Source organism: Notamacropus eugenii, chromosome 5, assembly GCF_028372415.1.
Source record: "Notamacropus eugenii isolate mMacEug1 chromosome 5, mMacEug1.pri_v2, whole genome shotgun sequence".
In the NCBI taxonomy this organism is placed as follows: Eukaryota; Metazoa; Chordata; class Mammalia; order Diprotodontia; family Macropodidae; genus Notamacropus; species Notamacropus eugenii.
Genome location: NC_092876.1, coordinates 11957137 through 11980539, shown reverse-complemented (window position 1 = coordinate 11980539; position 23403 = coordinate 11957137). Strand labels below are relative to the sequence as shown.

The window sequence follows — 23403 nt, the reverse complement described above, 5'->3', positions numbered from 1 at the left end:
CTGTAAAGCACTTTGGAGACCAACCAACTGTGTAAATGGAGCATTGGGTTGAGAGTCAGTGAGTTTTCAGAGTGAAGGGCCATCCAGGCCTTTGTGAACTTCTAAGCACTTGGAAATCATGATAAAATGGAGGAAGGAAGCAAGAATTTCTTGGGCACCTATTGTGTGCCAGGCAGTGTGCTAAGCAATTTTACAAATACTATCTTATTGGATCCTCACAGCACCCCTGGGACGTGGGTACTATTATTCCTATTTCATAATTGAGGAAACTGAGGCAGGCAGAGGTGAAATCACTTCCCCAGAGTCCTATGACCATTCAGTATCTGAGGTCATATTTGGACTAGGGTCTTCTTGACTCTAGGGCTGGTGTTATGTGCACTAGATTGCCCCCTAGTGGCCTAATTGCTTTGTAACTGACCAGATCTTTCACTAGTTACACATAGAGATGCTTTTCCTTAGGTGCATGTCCTCCCTCTATAGCCAGAGTGATGGGTGGAAAGACCTGGAGAAGGCAGAAAATGAACTCAGGAGGCGGCTGAAGGAGGACTCCTGGGATTTATCTGTCTCTGAGGATAAGCTCTGTGAGGCTGCAGAGAGGGACGACTATTCCCTCACTGACTTCTGGTCCTATTCTGTTGTCTACTACCTTACAAAGGAAGTAAGCTCTACATCAGAACCTAGGGGAGCTGGGAGGAGGGTGAAGTTTCATCTGAGGGTAAAGGTGTTCCCATTCTGTCACCCTGTTTGGGTGGCTGCCCCAGCCCAGGCCTCCTGCTTACTAGTCAATCAGCTAGCATTTATTAAGCTCCTACTATGTACCAGATACTATGTAAAGTGCTAGGGCTCTCCTGGGTGATGCCATGTTAACTTATTGGTGGTGAGGCTGGACGGGTCCCTTCAAGCCTGACCTTCGTCAAAAGAGGTCAAATTTAGAGTCAGGAGACCTAGGTTCAAATCCTCTCTTCTGTTGATTCTCTGTGTGACCTTCGGCAGACACCTTTCTGTCCCTGGACCTCAATTTCCTTCACTGAAAAATGACAAGGTTGGAGTAACAATGATGGTCTACAGTCGTTCCAGCTGTAAACCCTCTGAATTGGTAACCTCTTGGCACCTCCTAGCTCCATGGGGGACACAACTCCCTGAATCCTTTTCCATTTCTCCATTTTGAATCTCTTCCTCTTAACTCTATTAGCTTCTAGATACCTGCCTGTCCTGTGCGAGTGAAGAGTCTGAGATGGGTACTGTGCCATATCCCATATTTGCCACCATCGACCATTACCTCAAGTTTGGTGGAAAGGAGAAGATTCTGAGTGAGCATGGCCCTGACATCTCCCCTGGAGGAGACTTAGGGTGGGGTGGCAAGATATTCGTCCAGAAGATCTATTTTGGGCAGTGATGTGAGGCAGTGTATGTCCAAGGTCACAACTCTGGGAAAGTCTCCATAGCCCATGGATCTTTTTGAGGAAAATTTTACTGAATCTTCACAGCATGTCAGAGTTGGAAGGGCTCTCAGTGACTGTCCAGTCCAACTTCTGCCAGAACAAGAATCCCCACTTCACCATTTCTACCAAATGGATACATTCTCCTGATTGACATGTAAAGCCCTTCACCACCTGGCTCCCTTGCTACTTCACCACTCTTCCACTTTTCTCCACATTCTCTACAGTACAGCAACACTAACCTATTTGCTGTTCCTTGAATAAAATGTTCCATCTTTCTACTCCTTGCTGCTACCAGTCCTTTGGCTTGGAACACTCTCTTTCATCTTTACAGCCTTCTTTCTCTGATTTCCTTCATTCAGCTCAATCCCTATGGAGAGCTTTCTCAGCACTCCTTAGCACAACAAAAACAGTACCTTTCCCTCTGAGATCACTTTCCATCTACTCTGTACCTATCTAATTATTTTCATATTGTTTCCACCAATGGGTACTTCATTAGGAAGAACTTACTATAGTCTTCATGAGAGGTAACAACAGCCTCCACTAGGGGGGTGGCTTTGTCAGTGGAGAGAAGCATGATACTAATGATGTCAAAGTAAAAATGAAAAGAATTCGTAGCATATTGATATGTGGGGTGAATTGGAATGAGGAATTGAGGATGGCAGTTTAAGGCTAAATGACTGGGAGGATGATAGTATATTTGACAGTAATAGGAAATTAAGTAAGATGGGAGGGCTTGGGGAGAGTGATAATGTGTTCTGTTTTAGAACTGTTGAGTTTGAGATACCTGTGGAATGTCCAGTTTGAGATTTCTACAAGTCAGTTGGTGTTACAGAACTCCAGCTCAGGGGAGAGATTATGGTTGGATGTAGGGATCTGCGAGTCAGCCATGTAGAGGTAATAGTTGTTCCCATGGGAGTTGATAAGATTACCAACCAAGATGGTATAGAGGTAAAAGAGAAGAGGGCTTGAAAAGAGCCTTGGGGAACATCCATGATGGACATGATCATTTTCCTGATGATCTAGCTAGGACTGGAGAAGAGTGGCTAGATGGGGAGGATGAGATGAATCAGTATCACAAAAATCTGTGGAGGAGAGATTGCCTAAGAGGTGATGGCAATCAACAGTGTCATAGGTCCCCATTGAGTAGTCTTTCTCAAATCTCAGACTCCTCAACTTCTTTAACCAATCCTCATGTGACATGGACTCAAATCTCTTTGCATCTTGGCTGCCATTCTCTGGATTCTGTAAAGATTATCACTGTAATTCCTATACTATGGACCTCAGAACTAAACACCAGCTTTCAGGTATTAACTGAAGCATGATACAGTGAGACTATCACTTTATTCCTGAAAGGTATACTCCTCAATGTCACTCCAGTAACATTAATTTTGGGAGTTGCAATATTACATGACAGATTCATATCGGGTTTGCTTCCACCTAAAACACTCTCATCCTTGTTAGACAAACTACTGTCCTACAAAGCATGCCTCCCACTCATCTTGCATTTGAGAACTTGCCTTTTGAATCTCTAGTATAGGATGTGGGATTTCTATTGAATTTCATCTTTTTAGATTTAGCCTAATACTTTAGTATTGTAGCCTGCTAAAAATGTCCGTGAATCTGACTTGGTTGTCTGTTTTGCCAACTGGCTATCCATCTCAGGTTTATGTTATCTGCAAATTAGATGAACAGGTCATCTATACCTTTATTCAAATAATTGATAGAAATGTCAAAATAGCACAGGGACTAGTACAGATCCCTGGCATAATTCCCTGGAGACCTCATTTTAAGATAACATTGAATTTACCCTTTGAATCTTTATCTTTCATACTTACCCTTTCATCTTTAGGTTCTCTGGCCAATCTCTGCTCATTCTGAGCTTTGACCCTATTCTTACAGACTGTTTCATGACCTTGTATTCATTTTCTGTTGCCTATCTCTGTTTCTATCTGATCTAAACAAATTTTTACAATAATAGGTACGTGAGTTCCTTGTGCATCAAGGGTGGTCTCTTCAGATAGTTTTTATTACTCCTCCTCATCAAAATTGTTTCCTCTTCTCTTCAGAATTTCACCCCTGAGTGTCTCTTGGGCTGCCATCCTCTGTAGTGTTTTAGTCTTTGCATCCTACCTATCTTTCCTCAGAACCTTCGGAGATCTGTTTTCCACAAATCTGGTGTTCTTGTCAGAGTGTGTCCACCTTGGCTCTCCTCTATCATAAACTCTAGAAAACAATGGCCACTTTTCAGCAAGGATCCCTTCATTTCTATGTCAAGAACTAGTTCCTCCTTGTTAGTGAGAATCATCTCCAGCATAGAACTTCCCGTTGTTGATTCCTCAACCTTTTGAAGGATGAAATGAGCCTAAAGTAAGTAAAGAGTTTGTGAACTCCTTTGCTTTTGGCGATAGAATTCCAGCAGTGATTTGTATAATCTATGTCCCCCATCATCACAGTTTCATTCCTTTGTGCCAGATTGGTGATCAATCTAGTCATTCCTATATTAATACATAGTCTAGAAATCCAAATTTCATTTTCAGATATCAACTTTGTTAGTTGTTCATTTCTCAGATCACCTTTTCTCTTTGGTACCTCTTTTCAGGAGACAAGGAGGAGAAAAATATGTGCCCCTGTATTCTTTCCCCCCCCCCCCCAGGACTTTGAAATCTTTGGTCATATCTTATTTATTTTTTTAAAATTTCTCCCATTATGTGTAAAATAATTTTTAACATTCATGTTTTGAAACTTTGAGTACCAAATTCTCTCCCTTCCTCCCTCTTAACCCCACATCATTGAGAAGGCAAGCAGTTCCATATAGGTTATATATGGGTAGTCATGCAAAACATATCCATAATAGTCATGTTGTGAAAGAAAACATAGTCAAAAAGAACTTCAAGAAAAATAAGGAAAGCAAATGAAAGTATGCTTCATATATATTCAGACACAATCATTCCTTCTTATGGTGATGGATAGGATTTTTTCATTCTAGGGCCTTCAGAATTGTCTTGGATTTTTTTTTATTGTGAGGATAGCTAAGTTATTCACAGCTGATCATCTTACAATATTGCTGTTACTTTGTACACAGTATATTTCACTTTGCATCAACCTATGCAAGTCATTCCAGATTTTTCTGAGAGCCTAGTGCTCACCATTTCTTATAGTACAATAGTATTCCATCATAATTACATGCTATAACTTGTTCAGCCACTCCCCAATAGATGGGCATTCCCTCAATTTCTAATTCTGCATCCTTAGAAAAGAGCAGCTATACATATTTTTGTACATCTATGTCCCTTTCTTTTTTGTTTTTTCTCTCTTTTGGGATACAGACCTAGTATTGGTATTGCTAGGCCAAAGGGTATGTATGATTTTATGACTGTAGTTTTTTAGATTTCACCTGGAAATAGTGTTTGTTCTTGGATTGCTGGAATTTGGTAGTGGTTATCCATTTTAACAAATCTTGGTCAGTTGTCTGTTATCCATCAGATATGTGCTCTAAGAAGACAACTGACTTCTCTATTTTCATGAGCTCAGCAAAGCTCTGATGGAGTAAGCCTCATTGGAGATGTATTGAATGCCTCTACTCCTTGGTATTACCCCTTAAATCATTACCGAGTGATCTCACCTGATAGACATTTCTTAATACTTCTCAGAAAACATATATCCACTTCCTCACCAAATGTATATTTAGCTCCATCTTCTTCTCAACTTTGCTTTCATGAATTCAGATGTGTAATGGCATCCCTTCCCTTCCTCATCTTTGGGACATTCTTCTATTCTCCATTTTTCTTACACAGGTCAAATTTGCTCTGTGATTCTTCACATTTTTCTTAAACTTTTGATTTTCACATTGAAGTCCTACTTCCACTTTTAAATGAATGACTTCATTTACTCTTCTAATGTGGAGCATGGAGATGAATTATTTGAACCTCTTTATCATGGCATCATGTTTCATTCTGGGTATCATGGAACATTGATGAGATGGAGAGTACCCAGAGGAGGGCAAGCAAGTTGGTAAAGGGTCTCAAATTCATCACATATATGGATGGCTGAGGACCTGGTAATGTTTAGCCTGAAGAAGTGAAGACTTGGCGGTTTATGACAGCTGTCTTCAGATATGTGGATTGTTGTCCTGTGGAAGGGGATTAGACCTGTTGTGCTTCATCTCAGATGGAAATGGGGAAATTTACGAAGAGGCTGATTTATCCTAGATGTCATGAAAAGTCCCCCATTATCTGAAGTGCTTAAAAGTAGTGTTGCCTCCCTCCTGTCATGGTGCCTTTCTTGGTGGCCTCCTTGCTGAGGAGGTACCTTCCTTAGTGGTCTCTCTTGGTGGCTTTCCTGTTGGGGTGGCATCTTCCATGGGGATGTCCATGTTGAGGTGGTACCTTCCTTCTCCTTAGAGCTATTCTAGGAGATGCTCAATAGCCACTTGCCATGTATGTGAGGGAATTAGGGTTAGTGTGAGTGGATCTTTGATTATATGGCTACTGAGCCATATAATCTAACTCTCACAATCGGTTTTGTTGTTATTCTTCTCTTCTGGGAAGGAGAGCAGCCTGAATTTTGAAATAGAAAATAGTCACTTAACTGGCACAAAGATAAACACCACATACTCATTGTAGATCATTACAAAAACTTTCCTGTTCTTCATGGTTGTTGAGATCCTCAGCCTCTTTTAAGACATTACATTTTGGTGTTTATAACTTGTCTCCAAAATACCTTATTAAGTGAATAATGAGGTAGTCCTGATTGACCAATCTTGTTTTCTCCCACTGAGCTGGGTCCAGTCTCCTTTCCTGATTAGGTCCAACTAGTTGGTGCCAGGTAGTCACTAGGAAGAGACTTGTATAGTGAATAGATCTCTCTGGGAGAAGTAGATGATAGGGAACATGTCTCAATGTGAATGTAGCTGGATATAAATCCCCAGGGTGGTGTGAGTCTATCTTTCAGGAAATTCCCAGTCCATGGTATGAATTTTTCTGGATGTGAATCTTATCCTTGTCCAGCCTAGAGGCCGAAGGGCTACCCGAGTCTTTCCTTACCTGTCGCAGGTCTTTGGCTGGCCAAACCGGATAAACGTGTGAGAGAAGAGACTTTCCAGAGTCGAACAAGGGTTAGGCTTTATTCAGGGTCTTCGTTACATGTGCAGGGTGAATTCTTCCTCAGGAGAGAGGAATCCTCCTCCTCCCAAGGAGGCAAAGATCTTACAGCAAGAGAATGGAAGCAGGAGAGGGGAGAGACCCTCTGCCCTCTAAAGGCCCTTCAGCGCAAAAAGTGCCTTCAGGCTTTCCTGACCCTACTTAAGCTCTCTCGCCACATAGTTTGCATGTGAATACCGGGCGTGCTCTCAGCCTTTAGCTAGTAAACAACAGGTGAGCTCAAACCCCGGGCCAATCTCAAGGATGGGATGCTCTCCCCAGCACATATCCCCATATCCCACGGAGAAGAGGCGGAGATGCACGAGATAGCCCGTGTCTCACTCCTCAATTCCCAGCTGTTCCCTGGGGGGCCTCATGAGAACTCTAAGGTTTAGAAGTCCTCACTTTTACCTGCCTGAGACTGTCCACATGGAACTGAGCTTACACCCCCAACATATCCTGTTGTGACTCTTACTCTCATGTAAAACCTGCTCACCAAAGCCACAGTTTTGTTTTCTTCCCAGATGCCTGGTTTGAATTCACTCCTGATTGGGCTGGCTACTCCACACTTGGCTCTTCAACTCCTGGTGCTTATGTCTCTACCACTCATTGTGGGAGCGAGTTTGAAGGAGGGAAGCTCATCAAACAAAAACCTGAAAGGGATTTCTCCTACCTGCGAGGTAAGGACTGAATCTATCCTCCAACAAGAGTCAGAGCCACAGGAGCCATGGGATTGTCCCTCATTCAATGTTACCCTCCCACCTTCTGGCATCCAGTTAGAGTCCTGATTCCCAGATGTTCCTCACTGTTGAAAAACCTCTTGAAAAGCCTCTGCAGAACTACGTGAGATTACTTCCTGTTGTGAACTCTAGTATGGAACCCTGTTACCTCCTCATGTAATTTGGGATGCCAGATGTGAGATACCCTTTACTTCAACATACCTACTGGTGTCTTGAGAATCTGGACTCTCTACTAATCTGAAGGAGCAGATGCAGGGACAATGGACAGAGGAATGTTCTTTTGGTACTTAGAGATACAAAAAGTCAAATGGGAACTCAGCCTGTAATTCCTTTCTGTGATATTCTCCTCCTCTTCTCTACAGGATTGTGTGGCAGTGCTCTGGCTGACATGAATACTAATCTCATAACCATCTGGGGTAGGTGTGAGAAACAGGTTTTCCTCAGGGTTCTGAGAAGGAGGGAAGGGGAACAAATTGGAATTTGGTACCAGGATGGGCCTTTTTCTTAAGCCCTAGTGAAAGAATCTCCATTCTCCTTGTAGATAACATCTGGAAATTTATCTTTGGTTCAGACACCCAGGAAAAAATGCCAATTACTGATCCTGAAGGTAAGGACCTGAACTTGGATCCTCTCATGTCTTGTGATGGGCTTGGCCTTGGGTATCAAGGATCAGTTTTTTTTTTTTGAGGGAATCAGGTTAAGTGACTTGCCCAGCATCACACAGATAGCAAGTGTCTTGAAGGCAGATTTGAACTCAGGTCTTTCTGAGTGCAGGTCTGGTGCTCTATCCACTGTGCCACCTAGTTGCCCCAAGGATCAGTTTTAAACAAGCCATATTGGGTGATTATGACCAAATAAATACACTCATCTTGCTTGAAACTTTCATGAGCTGGATTATGTGAACTGGGATCAGCACCTCTTAAATGATACCTGACAGCCCTACCTAGGTACTCAGTGGGAGCATTGCTCCCTATGTTCATTGTTTCCTGCCTTTGAGATTTGGCAGGTCAACTTGTGAACTGATCTTAGGGAAACCCAGGCAACTCCCCTTGGTTTGTGGAGAACAAGAGAGAAAAAGGCACCATTGAATACTAAACATGAAGCTTTTCCTAAATAATAAAGCAAAAAGAACCATAACATTTACTCAGTAATAGTCAAACACAGGAATAATGGAAAAGTTAGTGTACCCATGGACCTAGATCACCCTCCCACTAAAGCACACAGTGTCCCCAAGGGAAGAGAAACAGAAGACACACACTGAAGTCAAACAGTAAGTCACATAGAGAAACCCATGTGGGTGGGGCAACATATCACTCTGGAATTGTCTTCAGAATTGTTGATCTCTTCAGTATGTACCATGTATCACTTGACGAACTAAATCATTTTTTAGCTAGTTGTTCTCCTGTAGAGCAAAGCCACTTGGCTGCTCCTTTTGGGCTATCTTGGACTACTGAATCAGGGTCAAGTTCTTTTTAGCACATAGCTGCCTGTGATAAGGCATTCACAAAATGTTAGGTTCATTTACCAAAATATAACATGCTCTTTTGGGGAAAAGCAATTCCATTGATTCTGGAACCAGTGAAACTAATCAGGTCTGTTCTCTATGAGCTATGAGAAGCTTTCCTTTTTCAAACTACAAAGGGCCTATATTTTCACCCCTGAAATGTTTCCCATCTTACAAGTGGCACTAGCTGACAATGAGCCTCATAGCTTTTTCCTTAGATGGAGGATTCTGATGTACTCCAATCACCTTTCAGCACCTACAGAGCTCTTCTCTTCTAACAACTACTGACTTCAGCTGCCAAGCCCATCTGCCTGTCTTGCTCAGTCCCTATCAGTTTCTATATCTTATGTTATGTCAGGTGCTTCTCTCTGTGCCTTCTCTTCTCAGCCTCTGACTCCTTCTGTGCTTGGCTTCTCCTATCCTATTTTCTGTATCTTCTGATTTTCTCTATATAATTTATAATGCTTCAGATCAGGGCCTTTGAATAAATGGTGACACATTTCTATCCTATGATGTGAAACTAAAAAATTCCTGTAGTTCTTATTTAACTGTTCCCTGCATTCTAAACAGGTATTGTATGGAAGATTTCCGTTTAAATCTTCAAATTGTTTACATAATCATATGTATGATGAATTGACCATAACGCCCTGAAGTCTTCCCTCCAGGTCCTGTTGAAAAATTTCCATGACAGGCAGTTTTCTACCAACTCCAGAGTACATCTACATATCTCCTCAATTCTTTTTGGGAGGATTGAGTTACTTTTCAAGTTCAATTTGTCATTATCTTTTACATGAATACTCTTTTTCTGCTCCCTTAAGCAACTCAAAACATAACAAAGGGATCACACTCTACATATACAACACTTAGAGTAGTTCCTGGTTAAGACATTGAACTTGGGCTTATTGTTGGGGCACTACACTCTTGGAGAGCTAGAGATTCACAAGAATTTATGAGTCTTACCTAGTTGTTTCAAGACTCACAGTGACTGTGTCATTTAGGGGCCCATCATGCCTGAAATGTCTATGAACTGGATTATGTGGACAGGATTCAAAGGTTCTCAAATCATGCCTAATATCATGACACCTTGTGCTAGGTTGAAGCTGTACTCCTTAACTACGTTCCTCATTTCATCCCTTTAAGATTCAATGCATGAATTTGTGAATAGTTTTAAGATAATGCAGTCAGCCCCCTTTGGTGTACAGACAAGAAATACCAAGGCAAACACTGTTTGATGTTACTAGATAGGCTACCTCCTTTGCCTTTGAATTTGCACTGTCAGAAAACCATGCTGGTTTTTAGGATTATGACCCTGGGAATGGTGTTCTAGGCAACTCTCTAGAATTTTAAATTGCTGAGAAACTGACATTCTGCATTGGTGGAGGGAGTTTTCTTCTTCTGGGTATTGTCTTTATCAATAAAATTACATATTTAGTCCTTATCTTTATATTTATTCTGTATATCATTACATATGTGTTGGTGGTCTCTTTCAGGAGAATGTAAACTCTGTGACAATGAGAATTTCTTTAGTTTTTGTATTTATAACCCCAGTACCTGTCCAGCCTAACTGCCGTGGGCTGCCCGGGGTCATCTTACCTATCTCCAGGTCTTTGGTGGCCAGCTGGATAAATGTATCAAGAGAAGAGACTTCCAGAGTCTAACGGAGGTTGTAGGCTTTATTCTGGATACAAGCTACATACCAGCATGCAGGGCTAGTTCTTCCTGAGGAGAAAGGAACCACAACCCCCAGCATACAGGGCTCATGCTCCCTACAGGAGCCCCCTTCTCCTCCCGAGGAGCAAGGAAAAGAGAGGGACCCTCAGGCTTTCCTGTCCCCATTTAAGCTCTCCCCCTGCTAATTCGCTCGTGGACACCATGCGTGCTCTCAGCCCCTTAGCCAATTAACAACAGGTGTGCTTAGACCATGGACCAATCTCAAGGGTGGGATGCTCTCCCCAGGAAGTTTCCACTGAGAAGAGGTGGAAAAACAAGATAGCTCATGTTTCACTCCTCAATTTCCAGCTGTTCCCTGCCGGGCCTCGTGAGAGCTCTGCGGTTTAGAAGCCCTTACCTTTACCTGACCTGAGACTATTCACGTGAAAGCCGAGCTTATACCCCAACAAGTACCTAGCATATAACAGGCTCTTCATACAAGCTTGCTTGCTTGTATGGTTGATTTCAAATACATGGTGACAGCCATTCTTCCCTTCTGATATATTTCTTACTATTTGAGGAAAGCAAAGAGAATTGGGCTGTGACATAACATTTCACTCAGCAACCTTCACTATTAAAAATGTAATAACACCAACAATAATTATTACTTCTGAATTCATAGTACTTTAGGGTCTACAAATCACCATCCTCAATAGAACGTGGGAAAATAGATAATGCAAATGTCATCCCCCTCATTTTAGAGATGAAGAAACTGATGCAGATCAGAGAGGGAAGTGACATGACTTCTGTTACATAGTTAGGGAATGCCATAACTAGAATTCAATTTCAGTTCACTGTGTTTTTTTCCACAAAATTTGCTACTATCTAGGATGACTCTAAAGAAAATGTTGCTTGCAGGATCATCAATTTAGATGACCAAAGGATGTCATGGTTTTCATTTCTCTAAGGATCTTGGTGTTGGTACAGCTTCTGAGGATGGTTTAAGGGGTGGAATTATTGACTGCTCCAAGCACCTTCAATCTTGGACCAGTAGGCATCTACCTGTGAATAGAGAAAGTCTCTAGGCCTCCTACCTGAAGAGAAGGTTTTCCACTTTTCAGCCACCATTACTTGGCCCCTGAGGCCTTGCAGAGTCAGAAAGAAGGAATATTATTTATATTGTGACTTTTCTTATCAGGAGTTATGAAAGCCATCAAGGATCAACTATTCAACTTGATTTCCAGCTTTGTAATAAATGGACACTGTTCAGGAGACAGCCTGAAAAATCTTCAGTGCATAATGACAGGTAGGAAGGGATGGTGGTAGTTCCTGTAAGTCGTTCAGTACCATGGAGAGATCCTCTCCCTTGAGCAGAAACTCATAGGATCTGAAAACTATAATGACCCTTAGACTCAATTTGCGGAAAGCACACGTGGGATTTATTTTAGAACCAACGAGGAATTAGGGGCAGATTTGGGAGGCAAACCAGGGTCTTCTGATTTCAAATCTAGGCTTCTTGCTACTGCATGGTGAGGGCTTAATCCCATGTGTGGGGGTGTCCTTTACTTAGGTCTCATCTTTTATTAACCCTCAGGAAGCCTTTGATGTGATGAATAAGACAAGACATCAACTTTTGGGCAGCTCCTAGTTTAAAAGAGATGACAATTTTCACCTCTAAGAGTCTCTGGTGTGAGGTTTAGATACAATCCTGCCCTTGGGGGATCCCTTTAGTCTGAGGGAAGAGCCATACTTGTGCCACTGAGACAGTCCAGGCCTGACAATGTAGACTTTACTTCAGAGGACCCCCAGATTAAGGGAAGAGATTTGACCCCTGACTGAGATAGAAAACTCAGGTATGACATTATGGGCACAGAAGCAGAATAGGGAATAATTTTTCAGTTTTGTTTTCAAAACTCTTGAGAACTACCCAAACAGCCTCAGGTGATATGTCCTCCAAACATTTGATGAAATTTTCTGTGTGAAGATTGTTTGTGAGTCCCAAAGGGAGCTAGCCAAGGTATGACATAGCCAGTCAGGGCACATCAGGATGCATCTGACATCCAGAATGATGTTGTCACACTTTGCCTTCCACATTTCTTGTCCTGCCTTTTTCTAGACTAGTTGAATTCCTGGGCAAAAGGGTGTGCATATATGGAGCCCTCAGAAGGGGCAGAGAGTGATGCATTCTCTTTCCTTCCACAGGGAATAAACAGTTTTCTGATGCTGAAACTCTGACTGAACAGATGATGGGGCACTTGCATGAGGCCTCTCCACATCAACAGAGGCAGTTCATTTTGGACTTACTGGAAAAGACCTTCCAACCATATTTGGACAAAAAAAGTGAGTCCAATTTTAAAATTTTCCTGCAGCTGCATCTCAGGGATAACACCTGTCCTCTGTCTAATGTTAGATGACCAATGTATTCTCTGGAGGCAAGTGAGGACTGTAGGGAGTGAAATGCAATAATCCCAAATTCTACAGAGTATCATACCTCAAAGACCATTTGAGAATGCCTCTTCCAAATCCCTTTTCTTCATGATGATGAAAGCGAAGCTCAGAGAAGGGTAAACGTTGGTCCAAGGTACCATTCTTAAACTAGAATATCCTGGGAGCATAGGATTTAGAGCTATAAGGGATCTTAGAGTTGAGCTAGGCCAACCTCCTCATTTTATGGAGAAGATATTGAAATCTGGTGAATATAAATAGCTTGGACAACATCACATAGCTAGTAACTATCAGATCCAGTCCTCCAACTCAGTTTTCAGGGCTCTACTTTCTCTGCTTTTTCTACCCAGCTTATCTGGAGTTTTAGTCCTTGCTTTTCCCAACATTGGACTTCTTCATAGACATCGTTTATAGACATCTTCTGATACTGATTTCTCTTTCTCTAGGCAGCTCTTTCTCAAGTTTTGTCAAAAAGACCTGTCACTGTATCTTACACTGGAAGTGGGGAACAACAAATAACTTTCTGTATAAATATGGTAAGGACTTTTTTTTTTTTTTAGCATCACAGTATTTGATTAGGAAAGAACTGGAGTGGTCACCATTATCCAGTCTAGATCTGGGAAGCTGTATAGAATGTCTGGCAAGTGGTTGTCCCATTTCTGCTGAAAGATCTTCAGTGATAGGAATAACATCCTGAGATGGCCCATTCTGTTTTGGTGCAAATATTTTCTTGTCTGTGTCATATCAAAATGCATTTAGTAAGCATTTGTTCCATTCTAGTCACTGTGCTAAGCATTGGAGATACAAAGAAATGTAACCCTCCTTATTATTTACCTTCCAGGAGTTTGGAGTCTAATGGTGAAGACATGTAAACAATTATGTACAAAGAAGAGAGAGACAGGATAAATTAGGGGAAATCCAGAGAGGGAAGTCACTAATGTAAGGGGGACCAAGAAAGGTTTCTTTCAGAAAGTGTGACTTAGCTGGTACTTGAAGGAAATGAAGGAAACCAATAGGTGGAAGTAAGGAGGAACAGTGTTACAGGCATGAGGGACAAGCAATAAAAAAATGTCCAGAGTTAAGAGATGGAATGCCATGTTGGGAAGGTTTTCCTCATATCTAAGTGAAATTTACTGTTATAATGCTTTCCCTTCTCCACTGCTCCTAGTTCTGCTTTCTGGGGCTAGACAGAACAATTAAGACAATCTTTCCCATATCCAGCCTTCGCACATTTAAACACAAAGTATCTTCCTCTTCCCACCCTCCCCCTTTCTCACTCCATCAATGGTCATCAGTAGAGCCCCTTTGGCACGGGGGACCAGAAAAGAAGTCAGAAAGTAGAGAAAGAAAGCAGGGGTGGGAAGTGTGAAGGGGATTTTGAGGGGGCATCCATAGAACGATTTCTTATCAGTGAATGGAAGAGAATGTGTCTCTGGTTGATGGTGCGTGAGGCCACAGCTAGCCATAAGAATGGCTAGTAGACTCACCTCTCTGAGGTTTTGTTTCTTTCTGGCTATTGCTTATGTGATCCTGATTCAGGAATGGGTTGGACCAGCTCCAACTCTGAGATTCTGATTTTGTGAGTCTTTGGTCTTCCCCTTCCCCACCCCCACCCCAGGTGACAGTGGCGACAAGTTTCTTACAGACCAGAAAAATATGTATTTGATGGATGCTGGCTTGGCTATCAATTCTGCCTATCCCCTGGTCCTTCCCCCAGTTCGGAACACTGAGATCATCCTCTCCTTTGACTTCAGTGAAGGGGATCCATTTGAGGTAACAGGAAGGGCATTTTCCTCTTCCAAAGACCCTGGTCAGCAGCAATCAGGCAAAAAGGAACCTTTTTTTGGGATGTGAGACTTGGGTCCTAAACCCCAATTCATGGTATGACCTTCATTCAGTCCTATTCCCTCTCTTATTAGCCTCACTTTCCCTTTCCAGAAAGTGTACTTTTGGGAGGAGGGTTGAAAGTCTCTAGAGATCCTTCAGGTTCTGGAGCCTTCAGGTGGCAGCTACAGTGGGTCTGTATCTCCTCTCCTTAGACAATCAAGGCCACAGAAAAGTACTGCAAAGCCTGCTGTATCCCTTTCCCTCCAGTGGATGACTTTAAGCTTGACCAAGAAGCCAAGGCTCCCTCTGACTTCTACATCTTTGAAGGGGAGAATGCGCCTGTGGTCATGCACTTCCCACTTTTTAATAAAGTGAATTGTGGCAGTGAAGGTATGAATTTGGGCTGCAGAGCCACTGAGGTGCCTTGCACTGGGTTGGTGGAGGTGGGGTAAAGAGCATTGTGGTACTGGCTTCAAAGGGATTCCTGTCACCTGGATTGCTTTGGGGTTGCAAGCATGAGTTTTGGTGAAGTTTGCTTAACTCTTAAAAGAGAGATGTTACCCATCTCCTGGTAGCCTTAAGGTGTGATCCCTACTTCTTTGTAGTCTCCTTCACTGTCTGAAATGGCAGGTATTCTAAGATTTCAAGTTCCTGCTGTCTGAGTGGTTGTGGTGGTGAAGGGATTTGAGATTTATATAGATTCTCTTGGCAAAGTAGCTTGGCTGAAGGGATTGGACTGAGCTCTGTCTGGCCCAGGGGGTTTTTATCCTCTTGCAAACATGTGGCAATTATGAAGCATGTTCCCAGGGTTAGCATGGGGAAGTTTGCTTTGGCTTTTGGATTGTTTCTGATTCCATAACAGCCACAGGATGGCAATAGGATATTGCCAACCCAAGGTTGAGCAGAGTAAAGAGTTGTGGTGGGCCCCCCACACTTTCAGTTCTCAGTGGCAGTATGTTTTAGAAGCATTCACGCCTCTTTCATCACTTTCCTGATTTAACCAGGTTCTCCAAACTTTTCTGACATTGGCAGCTAGGTTTGCACCAGTGCCCATCTTAGAGATACTGGGCATCCTCCTTAAGGACCAGAAGAATTTAGTGTGAAATGGGTTCAAGGACACTCTTAGGATGTTAATGCTTCTGTCCTATTAGGTCCATATCTAAAAAGCAGCACCACAGTGCCTGGCCTAGTTTCTTTGAGTCCTGTTTGATCCTGGGTAAGGATGGGAAGAGCTAGTTCATAAACTGTCATTTCACACTATCCAAAGGATATAAGTCAAATCAAGTCAATGAGCGTTTATTAAGTGGGTACAATAATGAGGCCTGTGGTCAACTAGATGGGGGCAGCTCATTTCAGGGGAGGGAAGAAAATGGGGACTAAGTCAGGAAGGTTCTCTCCCAGTCTTGTTCACACTGGTTTCCCAAGATTGCCCATGGATCCCATTTAGCTATGCAGGTTGGAGTTAATATTCTGGCAAGCCCCTCAGTGCCCTGAGCAGCAGCCTGCACATCTCCTCCCCTTGTTTGGTGGTTTGATTTCTCAGAAATAACTGGCAGCATCAGTTCTGTTTTCTAATTTAGTGAACCTGCTACACTTTCAGTGCCTAATCCAGTATCCAACACTGTCATCCTATGAACTACAGTCTAGTGTTCTGTTCCCTCTACAGTGAGTTCTACTGCTTATAATCCTTGTAAGACATATCACAGGCTGTTTAAATATTCTGAAGTTGGTAACTGATTACAACATTATTAAATGCCCCACGACTTTGTAGTATTAACACAGTGTGTTACAATCTGTGGACTCTCTCCCCCTCTATGTTCAGTAAACTCTTGCTATACCTCTCCAAAACTTTCAGCTCTTTTTCTCTTATTACCTGCCCAGCTCAACCCCTTCTCCTTCCTAAATCTCACACCCCAGACTTGCATCACACTAAACCAAATATCATTGGGACAAATTTATAACAACAAAATTTCAAGCTTCCAAACATCCCAATTTTCATAGTTCAAGGATTTAGAACTGAGAGGGAACTCAGTTGCCATGTAGTTCTTATCTTACAAATGGGGAAACTGAGACTCTGAGAGTCTAAGTGACTCACTTAAAGATAATCAGATTGTAATTAGAAGAGACAGGGTCTGAACCCATACTTTATGACATTATGCATCCAGCACCCTTTCCACTATTGATTGCATGAATTTCTAATTTTCAATCATTATTCTGACTTGTTTTCAAATTGCCCATGATGTGTCACCTAGTAGGGCAATTCCAGTAGCCTTCTCCAAATTCGCATCAAGGATGATGATATTAAAGTTGAGAATTACTGGAAGCCTCCCAACTTCTCTGGTAGTGTTCATGTCAGAAGCATCATCTCTCGACTTTCACTTGCTGTCCCATGGACTCAGTCAACAGGAGGCTGACTCAGGCTTATCGATGTAGCAGCTGATATAACAATTACAGAAGTGGTGCTTTAATAATAATAGCTAGCACTTGTGTAGTACTTTAAGTTTGCAAAGCACTTTATATATGTAATCTCACTCAGTCTTCACCATAACACTGTGACATAGGGACTCTTATTATCCCAATTTTACAGATAAGGAAACTGAGTCAGATAGAGGTCAAGTAACTTGCCCAGGATCACACATCTAGTAAGTGTCTGAGGCAGGATTTGAACTCTGGTCTTCCTGACTCCAGTTATGACACTCTATCCACTGTGCCACCTTGTAAGTTAACAAGCATTTATTAAGTATCTACTCTATGCCAGGCACTGTGCTAAGCAGTTGGACTACAAAGAAAGAGAAAATACAGTTCTTGCTTTCAAGGAGCTCACAGTCTAGTGGGGGAGATATGTAAACAGCTATATACAAACAAGTTATAGAGAAGATAAATTGGAGATAATCAATAAAGGAAAGACCCTAGAATTAAGGTGAGTCAAGAAAAACTTCCTGTGGAAGTGGTTTTAGCTGAGACCTGAAGGAAACCAGGGAAACCAGGAGGCAGAGATGAGGAAGGAGAGAATTCCAGGAATGGGATTCATAGCCAGTGAAAATTGGGAGAGGAGTGTCCTGTGTGAGGGTCAGCAAAGAGGCTAATGTCACTGGAAGAATAGTGTGTGTGTGTGTGTGTGTGTGTGCGTGCGTGTGTGCATGCATGTGTGTTAAAGTGTAAGAAGACCAGAAAGGTGGGGAAGGTCATGAAGGGCTTTGAATGGCAGACAGAGGATTTTATCTTTGATCCTACAGGTGTTGGGGAGCCAGTGGAGTTTATTGAATGAGGTGAGATGAAGTGACAAGGTCAGAGCACTATTTCAGAAAAATCACTTTGGTGGCTAAATGGAAGATCAATTGGAGTGGGGAGGGACTTGAGGGAGGCAGAGCACCTGTGGGTTATTGCAGTAGTCCTCGTGCGATTTGATGTGGGCCTGATCCAAAGTGGTGGTAGTGTTAGAGGAGAGAAGGGAGCATATTTGAGAGATGTTACAAAGGTGAAATTGATAGACTTTGTCTACTACTGATTGGATACAGGGGATAAAGTGAAGAGTCAAGGATGACTCCGAGGTTGTGATTGGGAGGATGGTGGTTACAGTGGACAGTGACTGGATAGTGAGAAAGAAGCAGGAGTTTTGGAGAAAGGATAAGTTCAGTTTTGGACATGTTGAGTTAAAGATTTCTAATAAGCAGCTAGAGATGGAAGACTGGAGATCAGGAGAGTGGTTGGGACTGGATGAGTAGGTATGAAAATCATCAACGTAGAGATGACAATTAAATCCATGTTATTTCATCTATAAAGTGGTAGAATATTCAATGTCAACCATCAAGTAAAATAGTACAGAAGGAGAAAATGGGGCTCAGGATAGAGCCCTGTCAGACCCCAACAATTAGCAGTCATGACCTGGCTGAAGATCCAGCAAAGGATGCTGAGACTGAGCAGTCAGATAAGTAAGTACGAGGAGAGCCAGGAGAGAGTAGTATTCCCAAAGCCTGAAAACAAGAGAATAATTGATGTCATCAAAGACTACAGAGAGACCAACAAGTATAATTGAGAAAAGGCCATTAGATTAAGCAATGAAGAGATTGTTAGTAACTTTGAAGAGGGCTAAGCAATAAAAGGAAGAGAGAGGCAGGGGAGGAAAAGGGAAGGAGGGGACAAGGACTGGAAAAGTTTTGATGGTTCCTAAGATATATCTAGTTTCATGTCAGAAAGTAAGCAGTTTGGGGAGGTTCATGGAGGACAGGTCCTTTGAGGAATGGTTGAGGGAGTTAAGTATTTGTAAGTAAGAATACTCTGAAAGGCATCATCACTGTCCTTGAGTGTGTGTGAAGGATAGGAATTATTAAGGAACTATTTTCTTGTGTCACTGGGGGCCTTTGATTTGAGGCTTGATGATCTCTTCTTAAGGATATTAGAGGATAGAAATCTGTACAAGTACATGAAAAGAGAGTCCATCTGAAGTCCTTTCCTGCTCTGAGATTCTGTGACTGCCTGTTCTTAAAGCTGTTTTGATAACAAGACTCCAGAAGGAACTCTCTTCTAATGGCCAGGGCACAATCCAGAAAACCCTGTCTCTTTCTCTCTTAGAGGTCATTGAGCACAGACATAAGACATATTCAACATTCCACTTCAGAAACTATTCTGATACTGAGGTGAGTCAACTCCTGGAAGACTCGAAGGCAAATGTCAGAAACAACAAGGATCGTATCTTCATGAACATCTGTAAACTTGCAGAGGCAATCTCATAGGAAGCAGCCTCATGAACTTCTGCCCTCACAGAGTACACACATACTAAGACTGGTTTCCATTACATGGGAGCAGCTGCCATTCCTTTGGCTCTTTGGGAAAGACATTCACCTTCTCAGTTAAGTGCTTCAAGTGGCTGACTTGTTTTATGGCCTCAACATTTTGCCTTGTACCCTCATATTTCATGCATCTTACCCACATTGTACTTACCCTTTCCTAGGCCCAATAAAATATTGCTTTGGCTCCCAGCAGTCTCTTGTTCCATCCTTCTGCTTTACTCAGTACTATTTGCAGAAACTTAGTGTCGGTAGGAGGACTGCTGATCCCAGGGTCAGCTCACATGAGTTTTGAGTCTTGGTTCAGACACTGGATATATGACCCTAGGTCACTCAGGTGGTTTCTCTGAGTTTCTGTTATTTCATCTATAGAATGATAATATATTTAATGTCTAGGTCACATGTTTGTTAAATGAGGTTGGGAATATCATGTAATCAACAAGCACTTATTAAGTGCTTACTGTATGCTAGATACCAGACCAGGAACCAATATGACATTTGGCACAACACAAACTTAGTCATGAGGTAGAATAATGTAATAGGGGAAAACAAAAGATGTAGAAAAAGAATTATGTGAAACTTATTGGGAGATACCACTATTATCTGGAGCTTGGCAGAGAAGGCTTCATGTATGACATCGTTCCTTAAGATCAACATTCAAGGAATAGAGGGCTTTCAAGAAATAAGACTGGGGAGAGTTCATTCCAGGAATGTAGATATCATGGAGAGGGGAAAGGAAAGGAGGAGGACGAAGAAAGGGGAGTTGGAAGGAGGAGATAAGGCTATGAGAAAAATGAAAGTCCTGAGAAACAGTTTCAGAGTAATTAATAATCAATGTGTTAATTAGCATAATTGCTAATCAGTAAATTGATGGTAAGTGGCTTTTTTGGTTTGATGGGACCTCAATCCATTAAGGAAAATACCATGTCTTTCAAATTAACACAGTCCTTGAATTTTCCTATACATTTCAGTAGCCCAAATCATTGATACCTTTGACAAACCTGGCCCACTTAATTAGTTTAGTTGACAATCCTTTCACTGTGGCTCTAGGCCCACCCCAGATTAGTTACTATTCCTTTCACTATTGTATCTAGCCCACCCCAGACTTCTTACTTCTTAATCCCATCTAAGTCCTTTCACTGTCTCCTTTTGCATATAAATATCAGTCTCACCCCCATTAAGTTGCAGATTCACAAGGAATCTAGCCTACTCCTTTCATCTTTACAATAAAACTTGCCACTTTGACTGAAAGAAGGCTTGAGTGTTTGAATTCTTTCCATGTGGACTCCCCTGCATGCTTGCATTTCATGGTTCCCAGTGAGTGAGATGAGGAGATTGTGAAGACTTTTCATAATAAAAACTTGGGGAATATTGAACTTTCTAAATAAAATTTCTCTTCCATAAGGCCTCTGTCCTTGGATACCTGAGTTTCAGGTATCCAGGGCTTTGGACGGTCAGTTGGTTCCCTGACCCCCACTTACCAGCTACAAGCTTTCTTTGTGAAACTGCTGTGGGCTGTAGCCGAAACTTGGAAGTTACTCAAATCTCCCCATTGTTTGTTGCACTATTGCCACATCAGCAGTACCAGCTAGCTCCTGCTTTTCCCCCTCCCCTCTTTTCTAAAGCCACATCAGCAGTTAAGTTAGATATTAGATGAGGTAATTGTGTTGGGATAGGTGAAGATTTCCCGGGGTTTGTCTAGTACTTCGAGCTTAGATTGTGAGCCTACCTGTGTTAGGGTATAAAAATTGTGCTTCAGTTTCTGTAAGTTGCCTCCCTCCACCAGGTTCCCCAACCTGGTGGAAGGACATCCCTTTCTCGAGAATTGTAATAAATATTTTTCTTTCTGTTCTTAATGAGAAGCCTCTTCATTTATTTAAGATTTTGAGTAAGGGCCTTTTTATCCCAAATACCAGCACCCCAAACCACACCAGTTTCTCTTGGTAAACAGACACCTAGTGGAAATAGTGAATGACAATATACTTTTAGAAAAGGTGGTGCCTTGACAGGTGAAAAATCAACCTGAGTTGGTGAACAATTAATAAGGGGGTAGACTTTCAAATGAGAAGATGGGATGAAAGCCCTCAGTCCCTCCTGAGAATGTGACTTGATCATGAGATTCAGTCACCTCCAGCAATTTGGACAAGGAAATTCACCCAGAGCTGGATTCCCCTAAAGTCTAAATGGAAGGGATGGTTTGCCTTCAGGTGGATTTCACCTAGATTAGATTCTTTTTACACTCTAGACAAAAGTGAAGTCTTCTGATTGAGTAGGGTCATGCCTAAGTTTGAAGAGCATGTTCCATGAGAATTTGGGCAATCTTATCTGTCAGCAATGTCCTTCAGAGACTGACTGACCTACAGAGGCTGGTAAAACCTTAATCTGAATCAAACAGTCAATAATTAATTCCAGTATTTTATAAACTGTTTTTGAAAATAGAGGAAGAACAAATCTTACCAGACTCTTTCAATGAGACAATCATGGTCTTGATACTTAAACTAGGGAGAGAGAAAGTAGAGAAACAAAACTATAGACCACTATCTCTAATGGATATTAATGCAAAATTTTCGAACAAAATTTTAACAAAGGGAATATAACTACATATCTTACAGATTAGATACAATTACCAGGTTGGATTTACACCAGGAATGTGGATTTGGTCTACTATTAGGAAACTATAAATATCATAGACCATCTTAATAATAAAAACAATAAAATCACATGATTATTTAGGCATAGAAAATACTTTAAAAATACAATGCCCTTTTATATTAAGAACATTAAAAAACATGGCAATAAATCCACTCATATGCAAAGATTCACTAGTGGTGGCAATTGGTTGTTGTCCTTTGTACTGGAAGGTACAAAAATGATACAATTATGGTAGAGTCAAGTCATGCAGATTTATAACCTTGTCCTCTTTTTACATATTGGTGATAAGGGTCTCCAGATCTTCCTAAAATTTTTCTTTGACCTCATCATAGTTCATCATGGTGGGAGCATAGGCACTGATGATGGTGGCATAAAGTTTTTCTGCAAGTGGCAATCACATTTTCATGAGCCTGTCATTCACTCCTTTTGGTACACATACAAGCTTGTTGACTAGATTAGTTTTGATTGCAAAATCTACACCACTTTCAGGGTAATTTCTAAAAAATGTGTATCCAGCTTGAAATGGACAGATCGAGACAAGCACAGGCAAGAGTCAACTGAGAATTTGGGAACGTCTTTATTAGCTGGCGGCTGTCCACCAAGGAGGCAGCCCTGAACAAAGGTGTGTGTACCTTTTAAGCATCTTAGCACTTCCTGGTACAGCCTTGTGGTTCCAATAGCACACATTTTTCACAGAACAGTTTTGACAGGGGTTCCTAGGTACTGCTAGGCAAGGGGGCACAACAGAGAGGGGGGCCCAGGCAGCTGCTAGTCAAAGGGGTACAACAGAAAGTGTAGCCACTAACAGAAAGAGGCTACTAGGCCCAACCCTGCCTAGAAACTCAACAGACATTATCTCAACCCAGGGGCTCTGGGAGGGGAGGCAATAATGTCCACTTCACAGCTCCAACTTCATTAAGTGTAGTAAGTTGATCTCAACAATAAAGAAGCCTATTATATTCTTGGGGGTATGTATCTAAGATAATTTAGAGAATTTCCATTTATCAAAATGAATAACAAACATCCATTTTTGGTGATTCACATAGACAAAATTGACAGTAACAGAAGGAACCTAATAAATATTGTCAATTACGGGTTGCATTTTCCTCACTGTTGCCTATTAAGGAAAGGAATGCAGAAGAGAAAATTGAATTTGAGAAGTGGACAACTGAGTAAGAGTGGGGCATCTGAGATGGATTTCTGGATCACAGTTCATAA

At 41.8% G+C, this 23403-nt stretch overlaps 1 protein-coding gene across 12 annotated transcripts in view; it reads left to right on the top strand.

Annotated features, from left to right (window-relative positions):
- The window catches only part of LOC140503348 (cytosolic phospholipase A2 gamma-like), a 60795-nt gene extending 41067 nt beyond the window's left edge, over nt 1-19728 (top strand). For 9 of the 12 annotated variants that reach the window (XM_072607236.1, XM_072607235.1, XM_072607239.1 and 6 more), the window contains 11 exons: nt 460-658; nt 1193-1310; nt 7105-7260; nt 7683-7736; nt 7862-7927; nt 11673-11780; nt 12677-12814; nt 13366-13455; nt 14538-14692; nt 14959-15136; nt 19319-19728. In XM_072607236.1, coding sequence (XP_072463337.1) covers nt 460-658; nt 1193-1310; nt 7105-7260; nt 7683-7736; nt 7862-7927; nt 11673-11780; nt 12677-12814; nt 13366-13455; nt 14538-14692; nt 14959-15136; nt 19319-19479 — 1423 coding nt within the window. In that variant the 3' untranslated portion in view covers nt 19480-19728. Of the gene's footprint in view, nt 1-459; nt 659-1192; nt 1311-7104; nt 7261-7682; nt 7737-7861; nt 7928-11672; nt 11781-12676; nt 12815-13365; nt 13456-14537; nt 14693-14958; nt 15137-17982; nt 18016-19318 lie in introns of all 12 variants that reach the window. The other 3 variants (XM_072607242.1, XM_072607234.1, XM_072607243.1) reach the window with 3 other exon arrangements.
- Nucleotides 19729-23403: the final 3675 nt, after the last annotated feature.